Consider the following 23,942-nt stretch of genomic DNA (forward strand, 5'->3'; position numbering starts at 1 on the left):
ACCAAGGAGAGGAGCTACAGTGAGCGAAGGACGGTTAGTTGAACATCATTCTGGAAAATTATACTGTGCATAACAGTCACTTATAAAACACACACCGTGTACCTCCCTAACGGCTAGAACAGCTTGTATTAAAAGAATGTTATTCTGGATGTAGCCAGAACAAAAGGGATTAACAGATGTAAGAAGAGCAGTAGTTTAAACATTGGACATACAGATCTAAAAAAGAAAAAAAAATCCACAGAAAGGGATGTAATGGAAGACGAGCTTTGATCGTGCTCATTAGCCTTGGCCACACAAAGGGCAACCATATCCCCACACATTTCTTTTTTATGAGGGTGGTGTCCATGTCAGCATGAGGCACACAATCCATCAAACAGCCTACTCTAGCCCACAAGCATAGGGATTGAGTAACCCGGTGCACCAAAGTTAAAGCAGACGAGCTCACACCAAGTGTCACAGAAAATCAAACCTTGCAACTCCAGGCTGCTACTACTATACCTTGAGGACTCAATAATGACCTTGGGGTTCTCACATATCCATATCTAGTTAAGATCTACAAATCTGAGATAATGCTACCGCATACTGGATCAGAAATTATAGGTTCACATATTGAGAGAAAAGCTTCTGTATTAAACCCCTTAAACTGATACCATGTAGAATGATATGGTTCCAGCTCAACAGTAGACAGCCTTCACCATTTTTTCCCATTTCAAAGATGAAACCAGAGGTTACGTGAATCTATCAGAAAGTGAGGCAAATGAAAAAGGAGACGAGCAAAATAAGAGGCGTGAGTGGCCAACTTAATCTTGGATGGAACAAATATAATCCATGAAGAACTATGGTCCTCTGTTGCATGTTAAATTTTACTAAAATCATATCAAATATCTATGAATTATGATCATACAAGGAATTGTACAATTACAATAACAGGATAAATGGCACATACATTTCAAGGAAGCTCATCGGGGTTCTTCCTCAGAAATTACAAGAGAACTTTATATAGGATTCAGGCATTGGTGTCTGAATAACTAAGTCAAAGAGGCAGGCTTGCTTATGAATCAATTTGAAAATGTTTTAACAGCAAATATAATAGCTACGCATCACAAGTTCCAAAATCACTATCAAACAAAACAACTATCCCAGAATGTTAGTAACGTCTCATCAGCCATTAAACAGACAGAATCCGAACTATGTACTTCGGAAAGGGAGCAAGAAAGGAGAAGAGAAATAACAAGAAACCTATTTCAAAGAACAAATGTTGTTAGAAAAATGACTATTTCATAATAGTTCCCATATAACAGCAAACTTCTTGTTTCATCATAAAAACTTGAATGTATAATTGACGTTGCAAGGCCAAAATTTTCTGATCTCATGAACGTAAATGTTGTTTGTAAGAAAAATAAATATTGCTAAATTAGTGTCAGGTAGCCTAAGCTTTACTGGCATCACTCTTGTCATTTGGATTATCATTCCCCTCAGTCTTCAGGCTCTCAACCATTTCCTGAGATCCCTGAGTAGCTTCTTCATTGGAACAATGATTCTTCAGAACTGTTGAGATGTCAATTTCAGAAGCTCCAGCAAGCTTAAATCGTTCAACTGCAGTATCAAGGTTCACCTTCCAACCAGTCAACCCCAATTTACATTCAACTTGAGACCGCTCAAAAAGCATGTTACCCCAAAATAAATGTATTTGAGATCGCATTACAGCAGCTTGCTGTGCAGCCTCATCAGCTGAAATTTCACCTGGACCACCTGTAGCTGACACCTCACCTTCAGGACCAGTTCCCTGTTTCTTCTTTCTCCTTAGTAGTTCATCCTTCTTGCTTGTACTAGGATCTTTTAGTTCATTAGCCCTCAGCTCCTCCAGCTTTTCCCACATCTGAGTTGCTGCTTTCATTTTCTCTTCTGCACTTTCAAATAGAGCAAGCGTCTCAGTGCGATCCCAACATGACAGGTCCTCTTTCTTAGCCAAGACAAAGGACCAGTGAAGTTTTGCCATTTCAAATTGCTGCTGCCCTAATGCCAACAACCCCTCGTAAAAGTCTGGTTTAATCGAGAGAGCCTCCTCATACTTCTCTTTGGCCAGAGAATATTTTTCTTTCACCCAGTCATATGCTGCTTGAAGCTTGGTAGCCATCGTCTCCTTTGACGCAGAATCATCAATTGGCATTCGTTTCCTTGCTGCACACATGTGAACATTTCCCCAGTTGAAAAAAGCCAGAGCAGCAACTTCCTGAAACTTTAAGGCAGCCTTGTCAAAAAGAGCTTGAGCTGCTTCACTTGTCAGAGTCTCCTCAAGGGCTTCAGAGCTAAGCTCCATTCCAAGCTCATGCAGGTCAATGTGGGCATCCGGATCAATGCCAACATGAGTCCTGAATAACTGAGCAAACTCGAACAACCAATCATCCATCTCAACCTCCTTGCATTCAGGATCTTCTGTTGTGGTTTTCTCTTTGGTAATGCCCTTCTCTGACTTGTTAATCTCACTGTCCAGAGTTTCCACAACGGAATCACTTAGTGAAGAGTGGGATACACTCTCATCTGCTATATTCTCCTCACTCTCAGCAGGCCTCTCTTCCTCTTCCAACAAAGCTGGTTCTTGTTCAGGACTCACCTCGACAATATGCAATCTCAGCATCCCAATGAAGTCACCTTCATCTGCATCAGGGTCTTTTGGTACTAGACTATCAACCCAGGACTCGGCCAATCTAAGCTCAGCCGTACAGGTAATAGTTACCAAATCACTGTCACTGTCCTTATATTTAACAAGAACAGATTTGGACATTGGAAACCGTTTCATAACAATATCCCTTAAGACTCTAAAACTGCAATTTACAGGCATTTGGGCAAGTCTTATATCATGGTCATAAACAAGTTTCAATGGCCTCCAACGAATCACAGCCTCTTTAGAATGTCCATGGACTGTAATTGATGCTGAGGTAGAAGCATGCTCCTTCTGATCATCCCTACTAGGACTTACATTAGGTTTAGAAGGACCAGTTGAAGGCTTCAAGGAAACCCTTGGCAACTGAACTTTGGCCTGAGTACCATTTTCAGCTGGCATAACATGAGAGGGCTTATCTGGTTTACTATTAACTGCTACAACCGTAGCCCCAGTTGATGGTACTGGCTTCTTAGACATTGATCGAGAAGGTAAACAGGGTCCTAGACCAGCAATAGAGGCGGCACCCACTGCAGATGCACCAAGTGCAGCTGGAGATGGGCGGCTCTGGAGGTCTTGCTGGGCATCCTGGCGAGGACCAAGTATCATGCTCAACCGCCCTGCAATTTCCAAGGCATCCTGATGATTCCCATCGGCATCCAATAGCATTTGCACATCTTGCATTGCCATTTCATACTTACCCACAGCCTCAAGTGCACGGGCCCTCCGTAGAAGAGCTCGAACAAACCGAGGCTGAACCTGAAGTGCCATAGTACACTCAGAAATAACAGAATCATAATCTATGGGTTTCATTTGCATCATACAGGCCGCTCTGTTGCTATGGAACACAGCTCTTTCTGGGTGAATTTTTGGTGTAAGTTTGAGAGCATTATCATATTGTTGTAAAGCCCCTACAAAATCCTTAGCCTGAAACCTTTTGTTTCCCTCTTCTTTCAGTTCGTGGGCTCTTTTTAAGAAAATGGATGAGTCCAAATCAACAGTACCATTAACAACAGGTTTATGGTTCTCCCCTTGATTCTGGTTTTGATTTTGACCCTTTTTCTTCCTACCACCTGATTTCCCCATATAATTACTTCCAAAGATTCAAACTTTAATACTTATAACCAAATTTAGTCAAAATCCCACTATTTATTTTCTGTATAAATCAAGAATAGCTCACAGAAATTGAATAGGAAAAAAGCAACTTACAGATAAAAGTTTACCCCTTTGGTGCAGAATCCAGTGTCATATGATTGCATCTTGAAGAAGTGATGTAATGGGTCTTCCAGAAATAGTGTGGAGGTTTTGGATTTGAAACCCTAGATAGAGAAGTGGGGATTATTTCACTTTTAATTGAATATCCATTGTAGGCCCTGGATAATTTGCTTCATTGTGAGCCGTTGGATGGATGATTCAGTGCCAGCATCACCCTACTTCTTTTTCTGCTAACTATATTTTTGGTCTGTGTTGCGTTGCTATCCCACTTGGAAGATACAAGGAATGTAGGATGAAGACGGCACAAAGTTCACATGTTATCTGTTTTCATCTTTAGGGAAAATTACACCTTTTTCAGGTCCATGGTGGGACTCTCAATTCCAAAATCGGTAGACAGTAAAATTCAAGGTTCAATGACAAAGGAATTTCGAAGTTTAGACCTCTAACAAAAGTCTCAAGTCCAAGTCATTGGGTCATTCCGAAGAATAGAACTTTATTTGATATATTTTTTAGAGTAAATTTTAGGTTTAGCAAACATAAAAAATTATATTTGTATGTTATAGCTATAGTTTGCATAATTGCGCTTCATAACAAACTTTATATTTGTTATGACTATTAATCTGTATATTTCGGTATACATATACATAAAAATCTGTATTTGTATATTTCGGTATATAAACTAAAACATAGTAATTGTATATAAACAAAATTACTACATATATACAACACATATGTATACCGAATGGGTATATTTGTCTATTTCGGTATACAAATGGGTCCTGCAATTAATTTTTATACAACACATATGTATACCGAATGGGTCTATTTGTATATTTCGGTATACAAATGAGTCCTGCAATTAATTTTTATACAACACATATGTATACCGAATGGGTCTATTTGTATATTTCGGTATACAAATGAGTCCTGCAATTAATTTTTATACAACACATATGTATACCGAATGNCTAATAAAAGTCTCAAGTCCAAATCATTGGGTTATTCTGAAGAATAGAACTTTACTTGATATATTTTTAGAGTAAATTTTAGGTTTATCAAACATAAAAAATCATATTTGTATGTTATATCTATAGTTTGTATAATTGCGCTTCATAGCAAACTTTATATTTGTTATGACTATTAATCTGTATATTTCGGTATACATATACATAAAAATTTGTATTTGTATATTTCAGTATACAAACTAAAACATAGTAATTGTATATAAACAAAATTACTACATATATACAACACATATGTATACCGAATGGGTCTATTGTATATTTCGGTATACAAATGAGTCCTGCAATTAATTTTTATACAACACATATGTGTACTGAATGGGTCTATTTGTATATTTTGGTATACAAATGGGATGACAAAAAACATGGAATGTTTGCTGCGAATTACAAATAAAAAACTATGGCTATAACATTTAATTTGAATTAATAGTTTGTTATTTCATACCATTTTCCCTATTTTTATGCTATTTGTAATAATATTTGCATTAGTTATACACTCTATTGTGTATTAAGGAGTGTATACTAGTAATTAATGAAAATTCATGGTATTTGTTATAAATCCACTAAACTAGTGAATTGTCTATGTAGTTTATTCATGAATTACTTACGTTCATGTATGTATATTTTCTAGGTGATATGAGCCTTTAACAATGTATCTACTAGTTTGAGCATTTAACATGGTGACCTTTGGAGTGATATCTCAACCTAGCTATAAATAGAGATATCATTCATGGTAAGATACACTTGAACAAAAGAAAAAATTTCTCCTTCATCTACATATATTGTCTTCTTCTCTTTATAGTAATATTGTGCTGAACTAAATTTTACAATATGTTATCAACACGAAGTTTCTACTTGCAAAGATATCAACTTCTTATTTAATCCACTTATTCTTCTTATAATCTTATCATGTCGAATTTATCCAAACTTGAGTTTATTGCAGTAGATATCTCTGGAAAAATAATAATTTATCATGGCTATTCGATGCTAAGATTCACTTAGTTGCTAAAGGTCTTGATGGTACTATTACTCAGGAAATGAAGTATCGAGTTAACTTAAAGCGAAAGTTATGATTTTTCTTCATCATTATCTAAAGGAGGGTCCGGAAATTGAATATATAACGGTAAAAGATCCACTTGAATTGTGGACTGATTTAAATATGAGGTACGACCATCTAAGGATCTTGATATTGCCAAGAACTCATTATAAATGGATGCACTTACACTTTCAATATTTTAAGACCGTAGTTGAATATAACTATGTTGTATTCAAGATAACCTCCCAATTGAAATTATGTTGAAAAATTATAAATTATGAGCACATGTTAGAAAAAAAACACTTACTACTTTCTATGCCTTAAATGTGACATTACAACAACAATAACGTGAAAAGGATTATTAGATACTCAGAACTGATCTCATGCATTCTGGTGGTTGAGCCACATAATGTCCTTTAATGAAAATTCACGAAGTTCATCCTACTGAAATTGCTCATGCAAAATACTCACCGGATTGAGATAATTACTCAAAATGATCTCTTTAAGAGGTAACTCAATTATACTCAATCTTTTTGAAATACTTTGAAAACTCTTTATACTCTTCTGAAAATAGTACTCTCTTTTCAATGTGAAAAAATAATACATTCTTTAAGGGGTAATTGAACTTCTCTTTATCTGGCCGAAATGCTTTTGAAAGTTGTTTAAGCTCTTCTTAAAAATAGTAGTTCTTTTTTCAATGTGAAAATAGTATTTTTGGAACCATTTTTGTTCCCTTAAACTCTTCTCAAAAGATACTTTGAAAATACTCTCGAACTCACTTTAAAATTCCTAAACCAATGCATGAAAATAAATGCACAAAGAATTTCAATAAAAATCTCATCAACTAGGGTTCATTTGAAATATAAGCATGAACAATAACTCAAGGATATCAATATACATAATATTGCAATCTCATAATATAAGAATTTAGAATTCAGAACAAGAGCATAACTCATATCAAGAATTTCAAAATACTAGGGGTAGAACACTAGATTCAATTTGCTACTGACTGAATTGAGATGTAGGGCATGAGGACGAACTAGTCCAACACTATGAATGGCCTTACATACCTTATACACTCCAAATTCTTGAGAAAGCTGAGATCTTTGGATGAAAAGATGACAAGAATTTGTTTCTTGAACCTTATAGATGGATTTTCTTGAAAACCTACGGATTCCATGAGTAGAAGATATTAATTGGTGTTTAGATGAAGAAAATATGAAATTCTATGGTTAAAATCTTACCTTGGATGATGGATGAACCTTGGAGGAAGGTAGTTTCTTGAAAACTTATCTTTCGAGGGTAAATAGGGTAAATTTATGAACTAGGAAGGTAAACTACATCTTTGGGTTTTTTTTTAAGACCCAGATGCCTGTGCGGAAAACGTCTCAGGCACGCAACCAACCGCGCAGGAAGGCATTAGTTGCTACCTCAGCGCATGCCTATGCGAAAAATGTCTCGATCGCGCGACAGGTGGGTGGTAAGATAGTGTCCAGCAAAATGAGCATAACTTTTTAATCTGAACTCCAATTGATGCAAACTTGGTGGCGTTGGAAAAAAGACTCAAATACCTTTAATTTGATAGGTTAAAGGCCACATAACTTTTCATATTCTAATAGATATGATCGTTTGAAGTTGACTCAAGTAGAATCTTATATCAAAACTTAATTGGTAAAGAAGCTTTTAACTTAACTTTGTGCTAGAGGATTCTTGTGACCTTAATAATTCATCTCCAAATTTATTCCCGCACTAAATAATTGACCTTAACACCTAAACACAATTTAAGAGTCACCCGATACAATCTTATACGTAAATGAAGAATGGTTAAGGTCTTAAATTAGAAATTTTCGGGGTGTTGCATGATAGTTGTTATATTCAAGTTATGTATGTATGCATATGAGTTGTCTCTATAGTGAAACTCATACAACGCATGTTGGGAAAAGTATAAGGGTTGAATGCAAAATGATGAATTGTTGACAGTTTCATGCAATGAACATGTTTTGTTTACTTATATTTATAAGCATGTTTGTATTCCATTGTGATTATGTTTGTGTGATTATCAGTTGGCTCGAGTACCACACTTGGTACGGGATATCTTTCAATTGGTTCGGATACCACGCCTAATACAAAATATCTCTTGATTGGCTCGGGTACCACGCCTAGTTGTCGTAAAGTTTCGTTCTTTGTTCCTATTTCTTTCTCTCTCTTTTTTTCGGTATGCCGATCCCCTTGATCTTCTTCTTGGGGATACAGCTCCAAGTATTGTCCATCCATGTCTATTCATCGGGCTTTGACACGGTCTCACCCTTCTTTTTTGGTTACATACGTGATGTTGCAGTCATAATTCTTTCCCAGTCGGCTGGAAAGTGGATGCAGAATTACCGATCTTAGTCTTCAACTTTTAACTTCAAAAAAAAAAGAAAAAGGTTCAATTGAGTCAAAAAGTACATATTTATCGATTAGCTTCAATACCAAGCTTGTACATGATATTTTCCATCTATTCGAACTCAGACTCTTTAGATTTGCTTTAACGTTTTGAGGTTGCATCCCCTTACTTTAAACTAGGTTGAGTTTTGGTACACGATTATCAATTTCTTAAAGGTTTAAGACCTTGAGTTTGATTGTATGAAAGATGTTATTGATATTTAAAACTGTTTCTATTCTGTGTTTTAATGGACTGTGTGTAAGTAAGATCAATGTGAAGACAATACACGGAACCATCTTTAAAAATAATAGTAAATCTAACTCTGCATATAGCAATGGAAATAAATCTGAAAATAGAAAAAACTAAAGCCAACCCACCCAAAGTAAATTTGGAAAATAGCTTGGGAAGATAAAACCTGGAACTTGGAGAGGAGATAGTGATCCGTGTTCTGCTCTTGAAACTTGAAACCCAAGCCAGAAATAAGAAGAAAGAGAACCCTAGAGTAGTTCGACGAGCTGCGATGGTAAATAAAGTAAACCCTAGAGTCGGGGGGTCCAAGAAAGAGAAATAGCAGAGGGAGTGGAGTTTTCAACAATCAACACCGGCTAGTGGTTGGTTAGTGAAGCAGCGAACTTAAACAACAAAAGAAGCACAATTGGTAGCGCAGCAAATTGTTCTTCCTTCTGAAACAGCAATATCTTCAATCGAAGCACAACTGGGAGAGAAAAAGCTTTTTCTGGTTTGATTGTGGAGACTCGATTCTGGCCATTCCCTCTTTTTAAGCATTCAATTAAAGATATGGAGGCCACGCTAAGGTCAAACCAATGCTTAAGGTGAACCTTAGTGAGGGATCATGATAAGTGAGCATTCATTACTTGGAAAGAGTAGAGTTACAAAGATTGTTAGCTCATCTGCCAAAAGTGCAAGTGATGAGATGAAGTTGCAAGACTTAATTTATCAACATACATTTGAACAATTGATTCAGAAAAATTACGAAGACTGCTTCTGCCATTCAGCAAAAACTAGAGGGCCTTTGCTGCCATGGTGTTGCTTATCTTCATCCAGTTATCCGGCAAACGGATATTATAATTAATTAGAACCAAAAAAGGATATGTGCTAACCTTTACAAACAAACTAAACAAGCACAAGCAAGTAACTACAAACATAACCGGGTTCGTTGCTCCTCTCTTTCTTCCCCAGTTAATGTTGTTTCAGCTAAACATCTCTTATATGGAACAAAACCCTTCACACGCTTTGTGGAATTTGCTCTTCGTTCAAACAAACTGCCTCTAACCGACTCTTCTACCAGATTTCGACTACTACTCTGAGCTTCAATTTCCAAATTCTTGTCTCCACTCAACTCTGCATCTACTGACTCTGCGTTGGAGCCGGTGGAAGACCCTTCCTTTTGAGTTTCCTTTCCTTCCAAATCTCTGTCATTAAAGAGTGGACGTCCCTTCATTGGAATTGGGTTATGCACCTGAGTGCAACGAACTGCTGCAGCAGATGATGCACATGATGGCAAAAGAGGAGTAGAAGAGTCACTTTGGTTAGGCCCTGGACTTCCATTTGGTGTGGGAAAGTAATATGATGGCGTAGGAGGGACGATAGAAAAGGTACTTCGGGGACATTCTGAATCCCAGTTTGCAGGGAAGGAGCTTCGAGGCAACGTCCGTGATGCTGGCTCATCATTCTCATCTGTCAGTGATATTTGGCCAGAAGTTGAAGAAGGCATATAAGCATCAGTGACTAATACGGTTTTACCAAACAACTTCAGACACTGTGTAGATGATGCCTCATCCGAGCCTTCTTTCACAAAATCTTTGTCTTCAGGAAACAACTCTAGTTTCTGGAGTTACAAATCCAAAAGGAAAATCACAATGAGTGGTGTCAAATGAGAAATCATACATATTGAATTAAAAAAGACAGTTGAGCAAGATAGTACGTACCACACAAGCCTGATTGGCCGGATTTGAACTAGTATAAGCTCGGGCAGGTGAAGATCTGCTCTCCTCTACAATGAAATCGGATGGTTCAGAAAGTACAAGATCACCAGAATTCTCAGCGACAGCTGATGAAACGGGTGATGACTGCTCACTTGGCTTAGTGGAATCCACCGTGCCAAATGCATCTGAACCAAAGGCAGACAACACAGAGGTAGGAGACTGATTCTCTGGCTCGGAGAGATAGAGATCAGGTGAACCAGACCTCTTCAATTTCTCTGAAGCCAGGGTTCCACTTTTAAGTGGAGTTGCCATTTTCCGTGGATAAGGGTGCATCGGTTTTCTTTTAGGCCGAGGAGGTGGGATCTCAATGGATTTCACAGAGCTTGCATCACCATTACTCGATTCACGAACAACCTGACCACAAGAAAACACTTGATGTCAATAGCCAATAAGTAACAGATTAGAATTCGACTCTTAATAATGACTGGAGTGCCTTTAGATCAAGTCACAAACAATAAAATGGGATAAGAGCAGCAAACCTTTGAAAAGAACTTCTGAGCATGGCTTCTAATCTGAACTGCAGTTTTGGTTCCCACATGCTCTGAGAATTAAACAAGGTCTCTTTAGTATGGAGTGACAGCACAAAGACAACTCAAACAATCGATTGATTGTATTAGTTGTTTACCTTCTATACGTCGCCATGCCCTACCATGAAGCTTTAATGCTTCAAGGAACTTTTTGTGCTCTTCCTCTGACCACCTCTCTCTTTGTTTTGAAATGGTGTATGGTTTTCTTATCTGTTTTGAATGGAAAATAAACAACATCCAGTCAGACATGACATGAGCTTAATATCATTAACTTAAGCATTGTCGGCAGAGCAACGAACCTTAGGAGCATATTCTTCTCCTGGAATAACTTGCTCTTCCATCTGGATGCGAGCTCCCACATCAACTGACATTCTATTCCTACTTGGAAGTATCGTGTCCGACTCACTTTGATCCTAAAATTTCAAAATAGTTAGTCACAAGCACTTTCAATCCCAAATCTAAACTGACTAGCTTTTGATTCTGTTATTAGATCCAGATACATCACATATAGGAAGTAATAACAACTCTAAAAGACTTGCAATTTTTTTCTTTCTGTCTACTTCAACAAGAGTTACAGTTCAATCATAAAATTAATTAACCTACCATACCTATGCAATATATACAATTCTACATATAACAGAAATTTCCAAATACATCAAGCCATTATGAACAACCACAGCTATAATCTGAGGGAAAACCCATCTTTTTAACCAACCAATTGAGAACAGGGCAAATCACAAAAAGTTAAATAAATAAGATGCATACCCCTATAGTCATTTCTGCTGAATCAAATCACTACTCCTTGATGAGCCAAAATCACTAACAACTGCTGCCAAAGTTTTTACTTTCCCTTAAAATAGAAGAAACCCAGTTTTACCCAATCAATTCTCCTCAGTTCCCAAGACCCAGAATTATCAACAGTCACCTTCAAATTCAGTCCGTATTAAGCTCCAATATTCCAAGAAATCACACGATCTAACAACCCCAATAAAGAACTGTACCTCTTCAGACCCACCTGTTCACTTTTACAACCCCAGAATCAACTTTTCCCCTTTAAAGATGGAAAATTTCATCCTTATCCTCACCAAACACAACATCAAAGTTGTTGAATCAAACGAATATTCGATAAATAGGCAAATATTTCAAGAATTCCCAAGAGCATGAGAGAAAAGAAAACACTTGTCCAAAAAGGAAGATGAAGATAGATAAACAACTAAAACAAGTGTGAACAACACACAAATATTGGAAAGTTTTTTATTTATTTTCCTTTGAAGAAAGGAGAAGAAGACAGAGAAGAGAGATGGAAGATGAGAAATAATTTCAGCTTTTGGGGGTTGAAAAGGGAGAAAAAGAAGAAGGGAAGGATTGCCACGTCATGGGTTAAAGTGGAAGTTTAGTTTTCTTTTGGGGGTATTTTTATAATTTCTGGTAGAACAACCCAGAAATCCATTCAAGTCTTGTGGCTCACGTTTAAAGACACGTGGCAATTTGACCTTTTTTTACCCTTTTTCTATTTTTTTTTAAAATATCGTGTTTTAATTTAAGCCAAGATTTTGACATAAAGTGCTAAAACTCATACTCGCGAGTAAACCAACTGGAACCTTGTACTACCTTCTTTTGTCTAACACGTGTCAACTTTTTTGTGGATGACACTTTTCGCTTTTTCTGCCCCACTGGGTGGGGGTGGGGTAAACAAGTTTGACAATTTCATCACTTTTTCAATTATTTTCATGATGCAATTTTTTGGTCTCAACAAGATATTATCCAAACTACTAGATTTTTATCAAAAATAAAAATTCTTTCAATTTAAGAAAGTTTACTTTTTTCTTAATAATACTAATATCCAAACAAACATTCTCTTAAGTTTTTTTTGGTTATTTTCACATTAAAAATGCAGGCAACATGTCTTTATTATAGTAGTTGATTGTGAGTAGAAGAAGAAATTTATATGTACACCTTTCTATATTGGTGGTCAAAATTACTAAAATTATTGTCCAAAATATTTATTATTTTACAAAATTAAAATAAAATCAATATTATTTGTTCTGGGAAGTGAATAATACTCTCGCGTTTCATATTAAATAGACATTTTTTTATTTTATACGGTAACTAAGAAATCATTAATAAATTGATTAACTTTACATTTCTCCCTTTGTTCATATTATAAGTTAGCATCCTGGAAAAAAGTTGGATCTTCAAAATTTGTTTGAACTTTCAGAGGTCATATTAATTCTGGGGGTAAAATGAAAAAAAACAATTAAATATATCTTGATATAGTAAGTAATCAAGTAATATACGACAAATATTTTTAGTAAAATACTCATCTAATATGGGATGGAGGAACTATTGATTATATAGTGTAAAAACTATTGTCTGAAAAGCACAAACAAGTCATTATTGGTTGGTATTATAATTGTTCAAATCTATCTAAATTAAAAGTTAGGCATGAAAAATCACTATTTTTCAAGAGTTACTTTAAGGGATGACAAGCATTTCTCTGTATGGATACAACTAAGAGTCACTCATTTTCTGTACAAACGTAACATTTAGTTGTTCCCTTCTTGAACACATAATTTTTTTTGTTTAATTTAAAACTAAAATATTAAAATCAAATTTTAAATAAAATAATTTGTTCAAAATAAATTCCGAAATATGAATCTTTAAATTTAATTAAAGATTCCACCCGGCCTACGTCAAAGCCCTAAGTCCAAGTCCTTGTGATATATATTATTAAATATATATAAGTAGACTTACTCAATTAAACAGATTAAATGAGGTAAGACTTTAAAAAATCCTAAAAGATGGCTTCTCTCACCAATGAGAGAACTTTCCTTTTATATTACAACTATCCTAACACTGTCAAAACTTAAAAGGAGAGGGAAAAACCTCCCCATTAAGCCAATTTGTGGCATAATAAAAAAAACACATGGCAAGATAAAAAGAATTTGACAAATTTTAATTTAACTTTTCCTCCAAATCACTAAAATCAATATTTTTTAGAGTGCATGTTTTTTGTTATATTGCTTTCTTCATGATATGTGACTAGGAGTCTATATGATTAGGTAATTCATGATTGTATTATATGTGTTGATTTGTATTATTGTATCATGGTAAATTGCTTACATTTATACATGATTGATAGTCTGATCCTACCAGTATATTATAATTTGTGTATTGATATTGCACCTATTCTTTCCTTGTTGAGTACATGACATCTTCCAACGGCTGATTCGAGACTTCAATTAAAGAACATCTAACTTCGAATTCAAGAGTGGGCTATTCTTCCAGGATATCGTTGATTCATCTATTTTTCTTGTCCATATTTTTTGGACTAAGACATTCTTAGACTATGGATAACTGTTTTTCTTAATGTTATATGATGAACTTGAAATTAAATGATTTGTTGAATTTAGTTGGGTTAATTGTTGATTCTACCATCAGGTGATTCGGTATGGATGTCACTCACCACAGTCTGAATCGTGATAAATTATTTTTTTTAACTGCTACCATTAAAGTTAGCTTAGTATTTTTATTAATAAAGATGAATTACTAACAAATACTCCTTATTTACAATTCTTTAAGACACATGCAAAAGGAAATTATAATAATAATTACGAAAAGGAGGTTGTGCTTATGTTTAAAAAAATAAATCAAGACAAATTAGAGACATATTAAAACAAGATGTACGAGCATAAAGGGTCTACTTTTCATCACATGATAAGGTAATGAATTGATATGCTAGTAGTTGGTAAGAAGTAATTTTCATTATGAGAAGGCATATAATAAATCTTCTACATTAAAGCCCCATAGATTTTATTGATGTGATGATCGAATAATGCAAATAGTTAAATCAATTTATTATTTTAAAATAAAATGAAAATAGCAAGGGCCAACATGTTTAGTGGATAAAGCGAGTACAAATCTCAGCCACACCTATACATAAAAAAAAAAACCCTTCGCTCCCTAGAAAAGACGCAACAAAATATCCCGCCAAATAATTAAAATAGTATTTCTTCCGGTTTAATTTATTTATCCTACTTTTTTAACATGTTTAATAAAACGAACATTTCTTTCCTTTTCTTAATAACTCAATAATCTCAATTTTTCACGTGACATGTTCAAAATCATAAAAATAAAAAATATATTAATACATTCTACATATATGTCAAAACACAACAATCTAATTAAAACGGAGGGTTAGTACTTAGTACTTTTTTTCTAGTTTATTTTATATCTTTCTTATTAAGGATAACATTTTTAAAAATTGTGATATTTATTGTGTGGACTAAAAAAGAAAGGTAAAATATCTAGAACCAAGAGTTGTGGATGATGAAAATAATTAAAGTATTTATCTTGTTATTTTATGTGGGTATGAATGAATTGGATGAGATGAGGATGAGCTGTAATCACTTTTTGTTTGCACTTTTTGCCACGTCGTCAACACCACTGGCCGCCTTTTGATAAATCACCATGACACGTGTATTTATTTAACCAAAATATTTAGTGCAAGAAAGTGAAAGCCAGACAGATTGACTGCTACAGTTGGGTGGGATATTTGGCCAAATTTTATGTGGCCACTATTCTTCTGACGGTAATTATTAAATCTAAAAAATTTTGTCCACAAGTTTTTCTTCTTGTCCTTTATTGGCCTTTGTATCTTTTTTTTTTGTTTTTGTTTTAAAGGTTTTTGCATCTTAGTACTTGGTAGAGCTGTATTCTTTTGGTTGGTAGAAGGCTTTTGCATATATATTAAGTTAATTTCCCATTGCATGTGACCTTTTTTTTTATATATTTTTTTATAAAACAACTTTCACATATAGCAAACATAAAAGTCATATATGTAATTATAACTATAATTTGCATAATTGCGCTCCATAACAAATTTTATGTTTGCTATGAAGCTTTTGATTTGTATAATTCGCCAGAAACATCAAATTTTATACAAATTGTTCAATTTTGTATAAATTCATTTATACATTGTAATTTATATAATAAGATCTGCATTTGTATAATTATAAGTGTATATGACGAAAATATATGTATTTGTATTTGTATATACAATTTTGTCTTGCTTTATACAAACACAAACGCATTTTATATCAAAATGTATAAAATGGTAATTGTATACCGAAAATGACTAATTGTATACCGAATCAGATGACAAAAAAATGGGATGTTAGCTACGAATTATAATTAAAATGAACTATGACTATAACATTTAATTTGAATTAATAGTTTGTTATTTCATACTATTTTTCCTTCTTTTTTTTATATAATGATAGTGTTTGAGCAAACTAGCTTATTTTATTAAAAGTTTAATAGAGATATTTATTATTCTTTATTATTATCACTATAAATATTAGATAATTTTATTCGTTAAGATTTTGATTAGTAGGAATTTTTTTTAAAAAAATTTTAATTTTAATTTATGTGACATATTTTTTTAATCCGTCACAAAAAGAATTTAATTTTAAAATTTTGTTTTTACGATTAATAAAATAATTTATAGCCACGAAAATGACCAAACTATGTTTTAGACCACAAATTTTAATTTTTCTTTTCTTAGATTTTATTTGAAATTAAACAATGTTAAATAAATTAAGACAAAAAAAGGTCATATATTTTTTTTGGGCTAAATTGAGAATTAGACCTAAAACTTGTTAAGAAGTCTCACATTCAATAGAAGGGGAGGAAATTGGGCAATCCTCTCCTCATGAGCTAGGTCTTGGGGTTGAGTTAGGCTCATGTGTCATATATTTACATGATATCAGAGCCAGATACATTCCCGTTTGTTGGACTCCTAGTCCACGCTCCAGGGTGTTACAGTGGATAAAAGTCTCATATTGGTTTAAGAATGAAGTGGTGAACTCCTTACATTCCCGTTTGAACTCTCAATTCACGCTCCAGGGTGTTAGAGTGGGTAGAAGTCTCACATTAATTTAAAAATAAACTTGTGGATCCTCTTTATATGGACTTAAACAATCCCCCACTCGTGAACTAACTTTGAGATTGAGTTAAGCCAAATGCCATGTCATTACAAAACTACATTATTATGAACCTACTTTATTAATTCTCGAGTCACGCTTTTAGCTGCATGTGACACTTTATTTAGTCATCAAGTAATTTCTCTTATTTTTTTGTTATTTATTTTTAATAAAAGATAATTTATTTATTCCCTAAAAATAAACATGTATACGATCAACACCATTTTTTATAAATTTAAAACGGAAGAAAACAATTATTAAAGGTGTTGCATATCCTACGTCAAGAACCATCCAACACCCCAACAAAAAGATAACAAGTGGGAAAGAAGCGTGGGGAGCCACAAAAAATACACCTCTCACGGGCATCAAATTATTACCATCTAGATCTTTTCGTTTTTACTTGACATTAGTCACGATAAAATTTCAATAAAGGGGTGTCAAAATATAACGAACTAAAATTGGATGTATGTCAATGAGTGTCAATATATGTATGTATATATATACATATATATATATATATATATATATATATATATTAAAAAAATATATCTTTTTTAGTTACACAGTGTAATTTTTCGATGAAGGAGTGTCGATTGACACCCCGCAAGTGTATGTGGCTCCACCACTGCTTGACATAGATATCACATCAATATTTGGTTTCGTAATTTACTGGCATAATATATAAATGTGTAATTTAACTGACTTGTGTTGATATACAATTTTTACATTTTGAATATATAGTTAGATACTTAAATTTATATAAAGCCAAATAAGTAAACACATATTATATGATATCCTAGTGGCAATTCATATTTTATTTGATATTCTACGTGTATTATATCTTATAGATATATTTATTTATATATATTTAAAATTAAAAAAAAAACATAATTATATTTTATACCTAATTTATATATCAAAATTCACACGAGTACTCACACATAATTTCTTTTTTTGTTGGTCCTTGTGTCTGATTTATTTGGATAGAGCTAGATTCTCACAACTCATACATGAATAATGATGACGATATAAAAATAATGAAATAAGATTAGATTTTACATATCTAAACAAAGATTTTCTACTGATAATATCATTAATCTCCACTACTATATCTTTTTTCGTCTCTTAGTAGTCATATAAACTGACCTAATAAATTAGACTTCTTGTTGAAAGAAAAGGGAAAAAAAGACCTTCGAGAAACTTGTGCCACAATAAAACGAAATCAATTTTTTTCATCAAAGTAAAGAAATTATTGCTACCTTTTAATTTGTTTTCTTGAAAGAATTTTGAATTTTAAGCTGTATCGTCACTTACTATTATATCTTTTGATCTTTTGAATTCAAACAATTACTTTTTTACATTACGATTAGACCCGTCACATCTCTCTTTCATACTTAATAATAGGTAGTTTAAGACCTCTTCTAATTTCATGCCGATAAGATTGACCACCACCTTCTTTAAAATATCATGGTCCCTCTCACTATCAATCATGAAAAATGTCAGAGAAATTGTTGGGTCCAAACAAAGTTATTCATTCGTTGATTAAAAAAAATGTATATATATAGGAATATTTATACTTGTGTGAGTTTTTTTTTTTAAAAAATCTATGTAGATTTAAACTAAAACAGAATATAGTATTAAATGATATTAAAAATATCTTTAAATTGACTTAATCTAATAATAAAATAACTTACATTAAAATCTATTTTCAAAGAACGAGTATAGATATGACAGAATGATAATGTGAATCTTGATTTACTATCTTCCTGAAGCTTGGAAATACACACAAAAGGAAGTTAGCATGTGCTCTTTCATTTAGATGTTTATGCATTGTTAGATCCACGGGCTACTCTTTCCTTTGTAACTCCTTATATAGCAGTAAACTTCGGTGTCAGTTCAGAAACTCTTTCAGAACCCTTCTCAGTCTCTACTCTAGTTGGTGACCCAGTTATAGCTAGACATGTATACATAAATTGCCCTGTCGCAGTCTCTCAGAAAGTCACCTCAACAAATCTTGTAGAGTTAGAAATGGTAGATTTTGATATCATTCTAGGCATGGATTGGTTACATTCCTGTTATGCCTCAGTCGATTGTAGAACCAAGATCGTTAGATTTCAATTTTCAAACGAGCCAGTCTTAGAGTGAAAGGGTAACAGTTCAGTGCATGTAGGTCGATTTATCTCTTACCTTAAGGCCAAGAAGATGATCTCTAAAGGGTACATCTATCATCTTTTTCAGGTTAAGGATTTAAGCTCTGAAACCCCAACTCTTGAATCAATCCCAGTAGTAAATGAGTTTCCAGAAGTTTTTCCAGAAGATCTTCCTAGAGTTCCTCCCGAAAGGGAAATCAACTTCGAAATTGATCTCCTTCTAGATACCCAGCCTATTTCGATTCCTCCTTACAAAATGGCTCCAGCTAAGCTTATGGAATTAAAAGAACATATGAAAGACCTTCTAGATAAGGGCTTCATCAGACGTAGTATCTCTCCATGGGGTGCTCCAGTGTTGTTCGTGAAAAAGAAAGATAGTTCCCTCAGAATGTGCATTGATTATCGGCAGTTGAACAAAGTCACAATCAAGAATAAGAATCCCATCCCCAAGATTGATTGATTATCGGCAATTGAACAAAGTCACAATCAAGAATAAGAATCCCATCCCCAAGATTGATGACTTGTTCGACCAACTTCGGGGTGTTAGTTGCTTTTCTAAGATAGACCTCAGATCCGACTATCATCAAGCTCGGAGTCAGAGATAGTGACATTCTGAAGACAACCTTTAGAACTTGGTATGTCCATTATGAATTCGTATTTATGTCTTTTGGACTAATCAATGCTCCTGTAACTTTCATGGACTTAATGAACATGGTGTTCAAACAGTATTTGGACTTATTTGTTATCGTCTTTGTTGATGATATCCTCATTTATTCTCGGAGTGAGGAGGAGAATGCGACTCATTTGTGGGTTGTTCTGCAAACTCTCAAGGATCGCCAATTATTCGCTAAGTTCAGTAACTGTGAATTCTGGTTACAGTCAGCGCTTTTCTTAGTCATGTCGTATCTAGTGAAGGAATCCGAGTGGATTCTTAGAAAATAGAGGAAGTAAAGCAATGGCCCAGGCCCACCTCTCCAACAGATATCATAAGTTTCTTGGGTTTGGCTGGTAATTACAGGAGATTTGTTGAGGGATTTTCATCCATAGCTTCCCCATTGACCAAGTTGACTCATAGAAGGTCAAGTTTCAGTAGTCCGATCAGTGTGAGAAAAACTTCTCAGAATTGAACACTAGGTTGACTACAGCTCCGGTCTTGACCCTACCAGATGGTTTAGATGGTTATGTGATTTATTGTGATGCATCCAGGGTCGGCCTAGGTTGTGTGTTGATGCAACGAGGTAAGGTCATAGCTTATGCTTCTAGACATCTTAAGGTACATGAGAAGAACTACCCGACTCATGACCTCGAGCTTGCAGCTGTAGTATTTGCTCTAAAGATTTGGAGACATTATTTGTATGGTGGTCATGTTGATGTGTTCACAGATCATAAGATCCTCCAGTATGTGTTCACCCATAAAAAGTTAAATTTTCATCTGAGGAGATGGCTTGAATTCCTCAAGGACTATGACATGAATGTGCTTTACCATCCGGGTAAGACCAACATAGTGTTTAATGCTCTCAGCATACTATCTATAGGTAGTGTAGCACATGTTGAGGAAGAAAAGAAGGAATTAGCAAAAGTTGTTCACCGACTACGGACATGTCAGATGGTGGATGGTGGTGTGATAGTTAAGAATGGGCCAAAATCTTCATTGCTAGCGGAGGTTAAGGAAAACAGGATAGTGATCATCTATTACTTCAGTTAAAAAGTGCAGTTCATCAGCAGAAAGTTGAGGTTTTCTCCCAAGAGGGAGATGGTGTGCTTCGTTACCAGGGTGTGTTTCTAAGGTGGGTGAGTTGAGGCAACAGATATTACAGAAGCCCATAACTCCAGGTATCTATTCACCCAGGTGACACTAAGATGTACCATGATCTATTAGAAGTCTTTTGGTAGAACGGTATGAAGAGAGACATAACAGACTTTATGGCTAAGTGTCCTAATTAATTGTCAACAGGTTAAGGTAGAACATTAAAAACTAAGAGGTATGACACAAGATATTAACATTCCTACATGAAAGTGGGAAGTGATAAACACGGACTTCATTACAGGTTTACCTCGTACTCGCAGACAACATAACTCCATTTGGGTGATAGTGGACAGAGTTACTAAGTTTGCTCATTTTTTGGCTGTCAAGACTATATATTCAGCAGAGTATTATGCTAAACTCTACATTAATGAGATAGTCAGGTTGCATAGGGTTCCCTTGTCTATCATCTCAGATTGAGGTCCTCAGTTTACCTTTCATTTCTGGAAATCTTTTTAGAAAGATCTTGGTACTCATGTGATCTGAGCACATCATATCATCCACAGATGAATGGTTAGGCAGAGCGTACCATTCAGACCCCAGAGGACATGTTGAGAGCTTGCGTGATCGATTTCAAGGGCAATTGGGATGATCACCTACCTCTCATAGAGTTTGCCTATAATAATAACTATCATTACAGTATTCAGATGGCCCCTTATGAGGCATTATATAGGAGTAGATGCAGATTTACGATTGGTTGGTTTGAAGTAGGTAAAGCAGCCTTGATAGGGCCAGATTTGGTTCATGAAGCCATGGAAAAAATTCAACTCATCAAAGATAGACTAAAGACAACCAGAGTCGTCAGAAGTCCTACGTAAATGTGAGGAGCAGGGACTTAGTGTTTGATATCGATGATTGGGTTTTCCTGAAGGTGTCACCTATGAAAGGGGTGATGAGATATGGCAAGAAAGGGAAGTTCAGTCCCAAATATGTAGGTCCTTATAAAATCTTGAAAAGGGTTGGTAATGTGGCTTATGAGTTATAGTTGCCAGCAGAACTAGCAACGGTTTATCCAGTCTTTCACATTTCCCTGTTGAAGAAGTGTGTGGGTGATCCAACATCAATAGTACCATTAAAGAGTGTGGCTGTGAATGACAGTCCCACTTATGAAGATGTGCTAGTTGAGATTCTGGACCGTCAGGTTCGTAGGTAGAGAAATAAAAAAGTCGCTTCAGTGAAGGTTTTGTGGAGGAGTCAGTCTGTAGAGGGAGCTACTTGGGAAGCAAAAGCAGCCATGAAGGCCAAGTATCCTTATCTCTTTCCTTCTGATTCTGTTTCAGCTTGAGATAATAGTTCTTCTCCAATCTCTCAGTTTATTCTTGCGTAAATTCAGTCTCAGTACATTGTTCCTCCGGTTATTCTTCCATTTCAGCATATTTGCATAATTCTTGGAACTCAGTTTAGTTAAATTTCAGTTTCTAGTACTTAGTGGTAGGGGTTGTAGTTTATTCCCTCCATACTCAGCTAGTTTAGACTTCATTCGAGGATGAATGTTCCCTAAGGGGGGAGATAATGTAACACCACAAATTCGAAAAAGGTCAAAATACAGATTCTCGAAAGTTGTAGGTGTCGACCCACGGAGGCCACCCACGGCCCGTGGATGGGACTACAGATTGTATGTGTGGTCCGTGGTTGACAACCTCAACACTGCCTAGAAAACCCAAACCCACGGCCTGACCAACGAACTGTCGATTAGACCATGGTCCGTGGTTAGGGGTCCGTAGGTCAAGGCCCCAGTTCCAACTCTATGAAGCCAGACGACGGACCTGCAGGACAGACTGTAGGTCAGACCACGGTCCATCGGTTAGGGTCTGTTGGTTGTGGTCGACTTTTAACTTTAGGTCTTTTCCTAATTATTTTATCTCTAAACTACGTCGTTTTGATCAGTTTTAACCTAGTATTCTAGTCAGATTTTATCCTAAGCGATCAAATCACAAAAAATCATCAAAACTTAGAGCAAAAGAAGAGAAAGAGTCGACTAACTCCCCTAGAACAACCAACAGGTTTCCTTCAAGTTCCAGTCCAAAATCGAAGGATTTCTTCACTGATTTCGTCACCAGGTATGTGGGATTTCACTAGCGAGTTCCTTTCATCCACTAGATCACTAGAATTCAGTCAGATTCTTGATTCGCTATATATTGCTTAGACCTAGGGTTTCTAAAACCTTAGATATTGGTTATGATTTAGAAGTTATAGTGTTCCTAATCAGATTATCATGTTTTCGTGAAATCGTTGCTTAATTATTTGCATGAAATTCAGAACCCTAGTGGTGTAGTAGATCAGTTAAACATATATACATTCTCCAATTTCGAATGTTACATTATTAGTTCATAAATGTTACATTCTCAGATTTGCATGTCAGAATATTGAGCTATCCAATATTTCAGTTATGTTGTGTCATACACAATTTCAATTGGGAATAGGCTTAGCACCGAGTTGAACTAGGGTTCAATGTATGCTCATAGTTCTAGAACTACGTGCCTCGCAGGTTTATAAATACCCTCTGTTGGGCATCGGATATAGTAATCACACCAGTCATGCCTTTATACCCTTGGCAAGGTATATTGGATCCTTTTGATGGGGCGTTTACATCGGACTCCATGGTTAGCTCATGTGGTTTTATGTCGATTAATAGTAGCTCCTACAGTCAGACTCTAGTGTATTTGACAAGGTTTTCAGTTATACTTCAGTATTCAGTCTCAACATGTTATGTTAATAATCAGTATTTGGTCATTGCATTCAGTTCAGTATATTTCAGTATTATTATTCTGTTTAGATTATGTCATTGCTCAGTTATGTTTGTTCAACTTGTATGGTTATTCATCTATTTTCCATATCCTGCATGCTCAGTACATTCCAAGTACTAACACATACTCTGCGCTACATCCTTTCATTATGTAGGTTCAGGTACTCAGTATCCAGATCACACATAGATCGGTTCCCGATCCGTATTCAGCAGCTTCAGTGGTGAGTCCTCATACTTCGAGAACAATAGACTTGTGTTTTCATATTTAGTCTTTCATTTCAGTTTCAGTTTTGCTAGAGTTAGTTGGCGACATGTCTCAGCAACTCTAGTTAGTTAGAGGCTTTTTCAGACATAGTATTAGATTC

General features: G+C 35.1%; 2 protein-coding genes across 2 annotated transcripts; both read right to left on the reverse strand.

The window, feature by feature from the left end:
* Positions 1–1,261: 1,261 nt before the first annotated feature.
* Positions 1,262–4,130, reverse strand: LOC125849273 (protein CLMP1-like). Its single transcript, XM_049529327.1, has one exon. It carries the CDS (start codon positions 3,746–3,748, stop codon positions 1,430–1,432), a length of 2,319 nt encoding a protein of 772 aa, XP_049385284.1. The 5' UTR covers positions 3,749–4,130; the 3' UTR covers positions 1,262–1,429.
* A 5,085-nt stretch (positions 4,131–9,215) lies between these two features.
* LOC125849274 (protein REVEILLE 1) lies at positions 9,216–12,006 on the reverse strand. The gene is made up of 6 exons (XM_049529328.1): positions 11,659–12,006; positions 11,193–11,306; positions 10,992–11,103; positions 10,846–10,907; positions 10,310–10,720; positions 9,216–10,209 (listed from the first exon to the last, which is right to left on the reverse strand). The coding sequence occupies exons 1-6, from the start codon at positions 11,668–11,670 to the stop codon at positions 9,517–9,519; spliced, it is 1,404 nt and encodes a 467-aa protein (XP_049385285.1). The 5' UTR covers positions 11,671–12,006; the 3' UTR covers positions 9,216–9,516.
* Between the last annotated feature and the right edge of the window lie 11,936 nt (positions 12,007–23,942).

Source organism: Solanum stenotomum, chromosome 12 (assembly GCF_019186545.1).
Source record: "Solanum stenotomum isolate F172 chromosome 12, ASM1918654v1, whole genome shotgun sequence".
Lineage (NCBI taxonomy): Eukaryota > Viridiplantae > Streptophyta > Magnoliopsida > Solanales > Solanaceae > Solanum > Solanum stenotomum.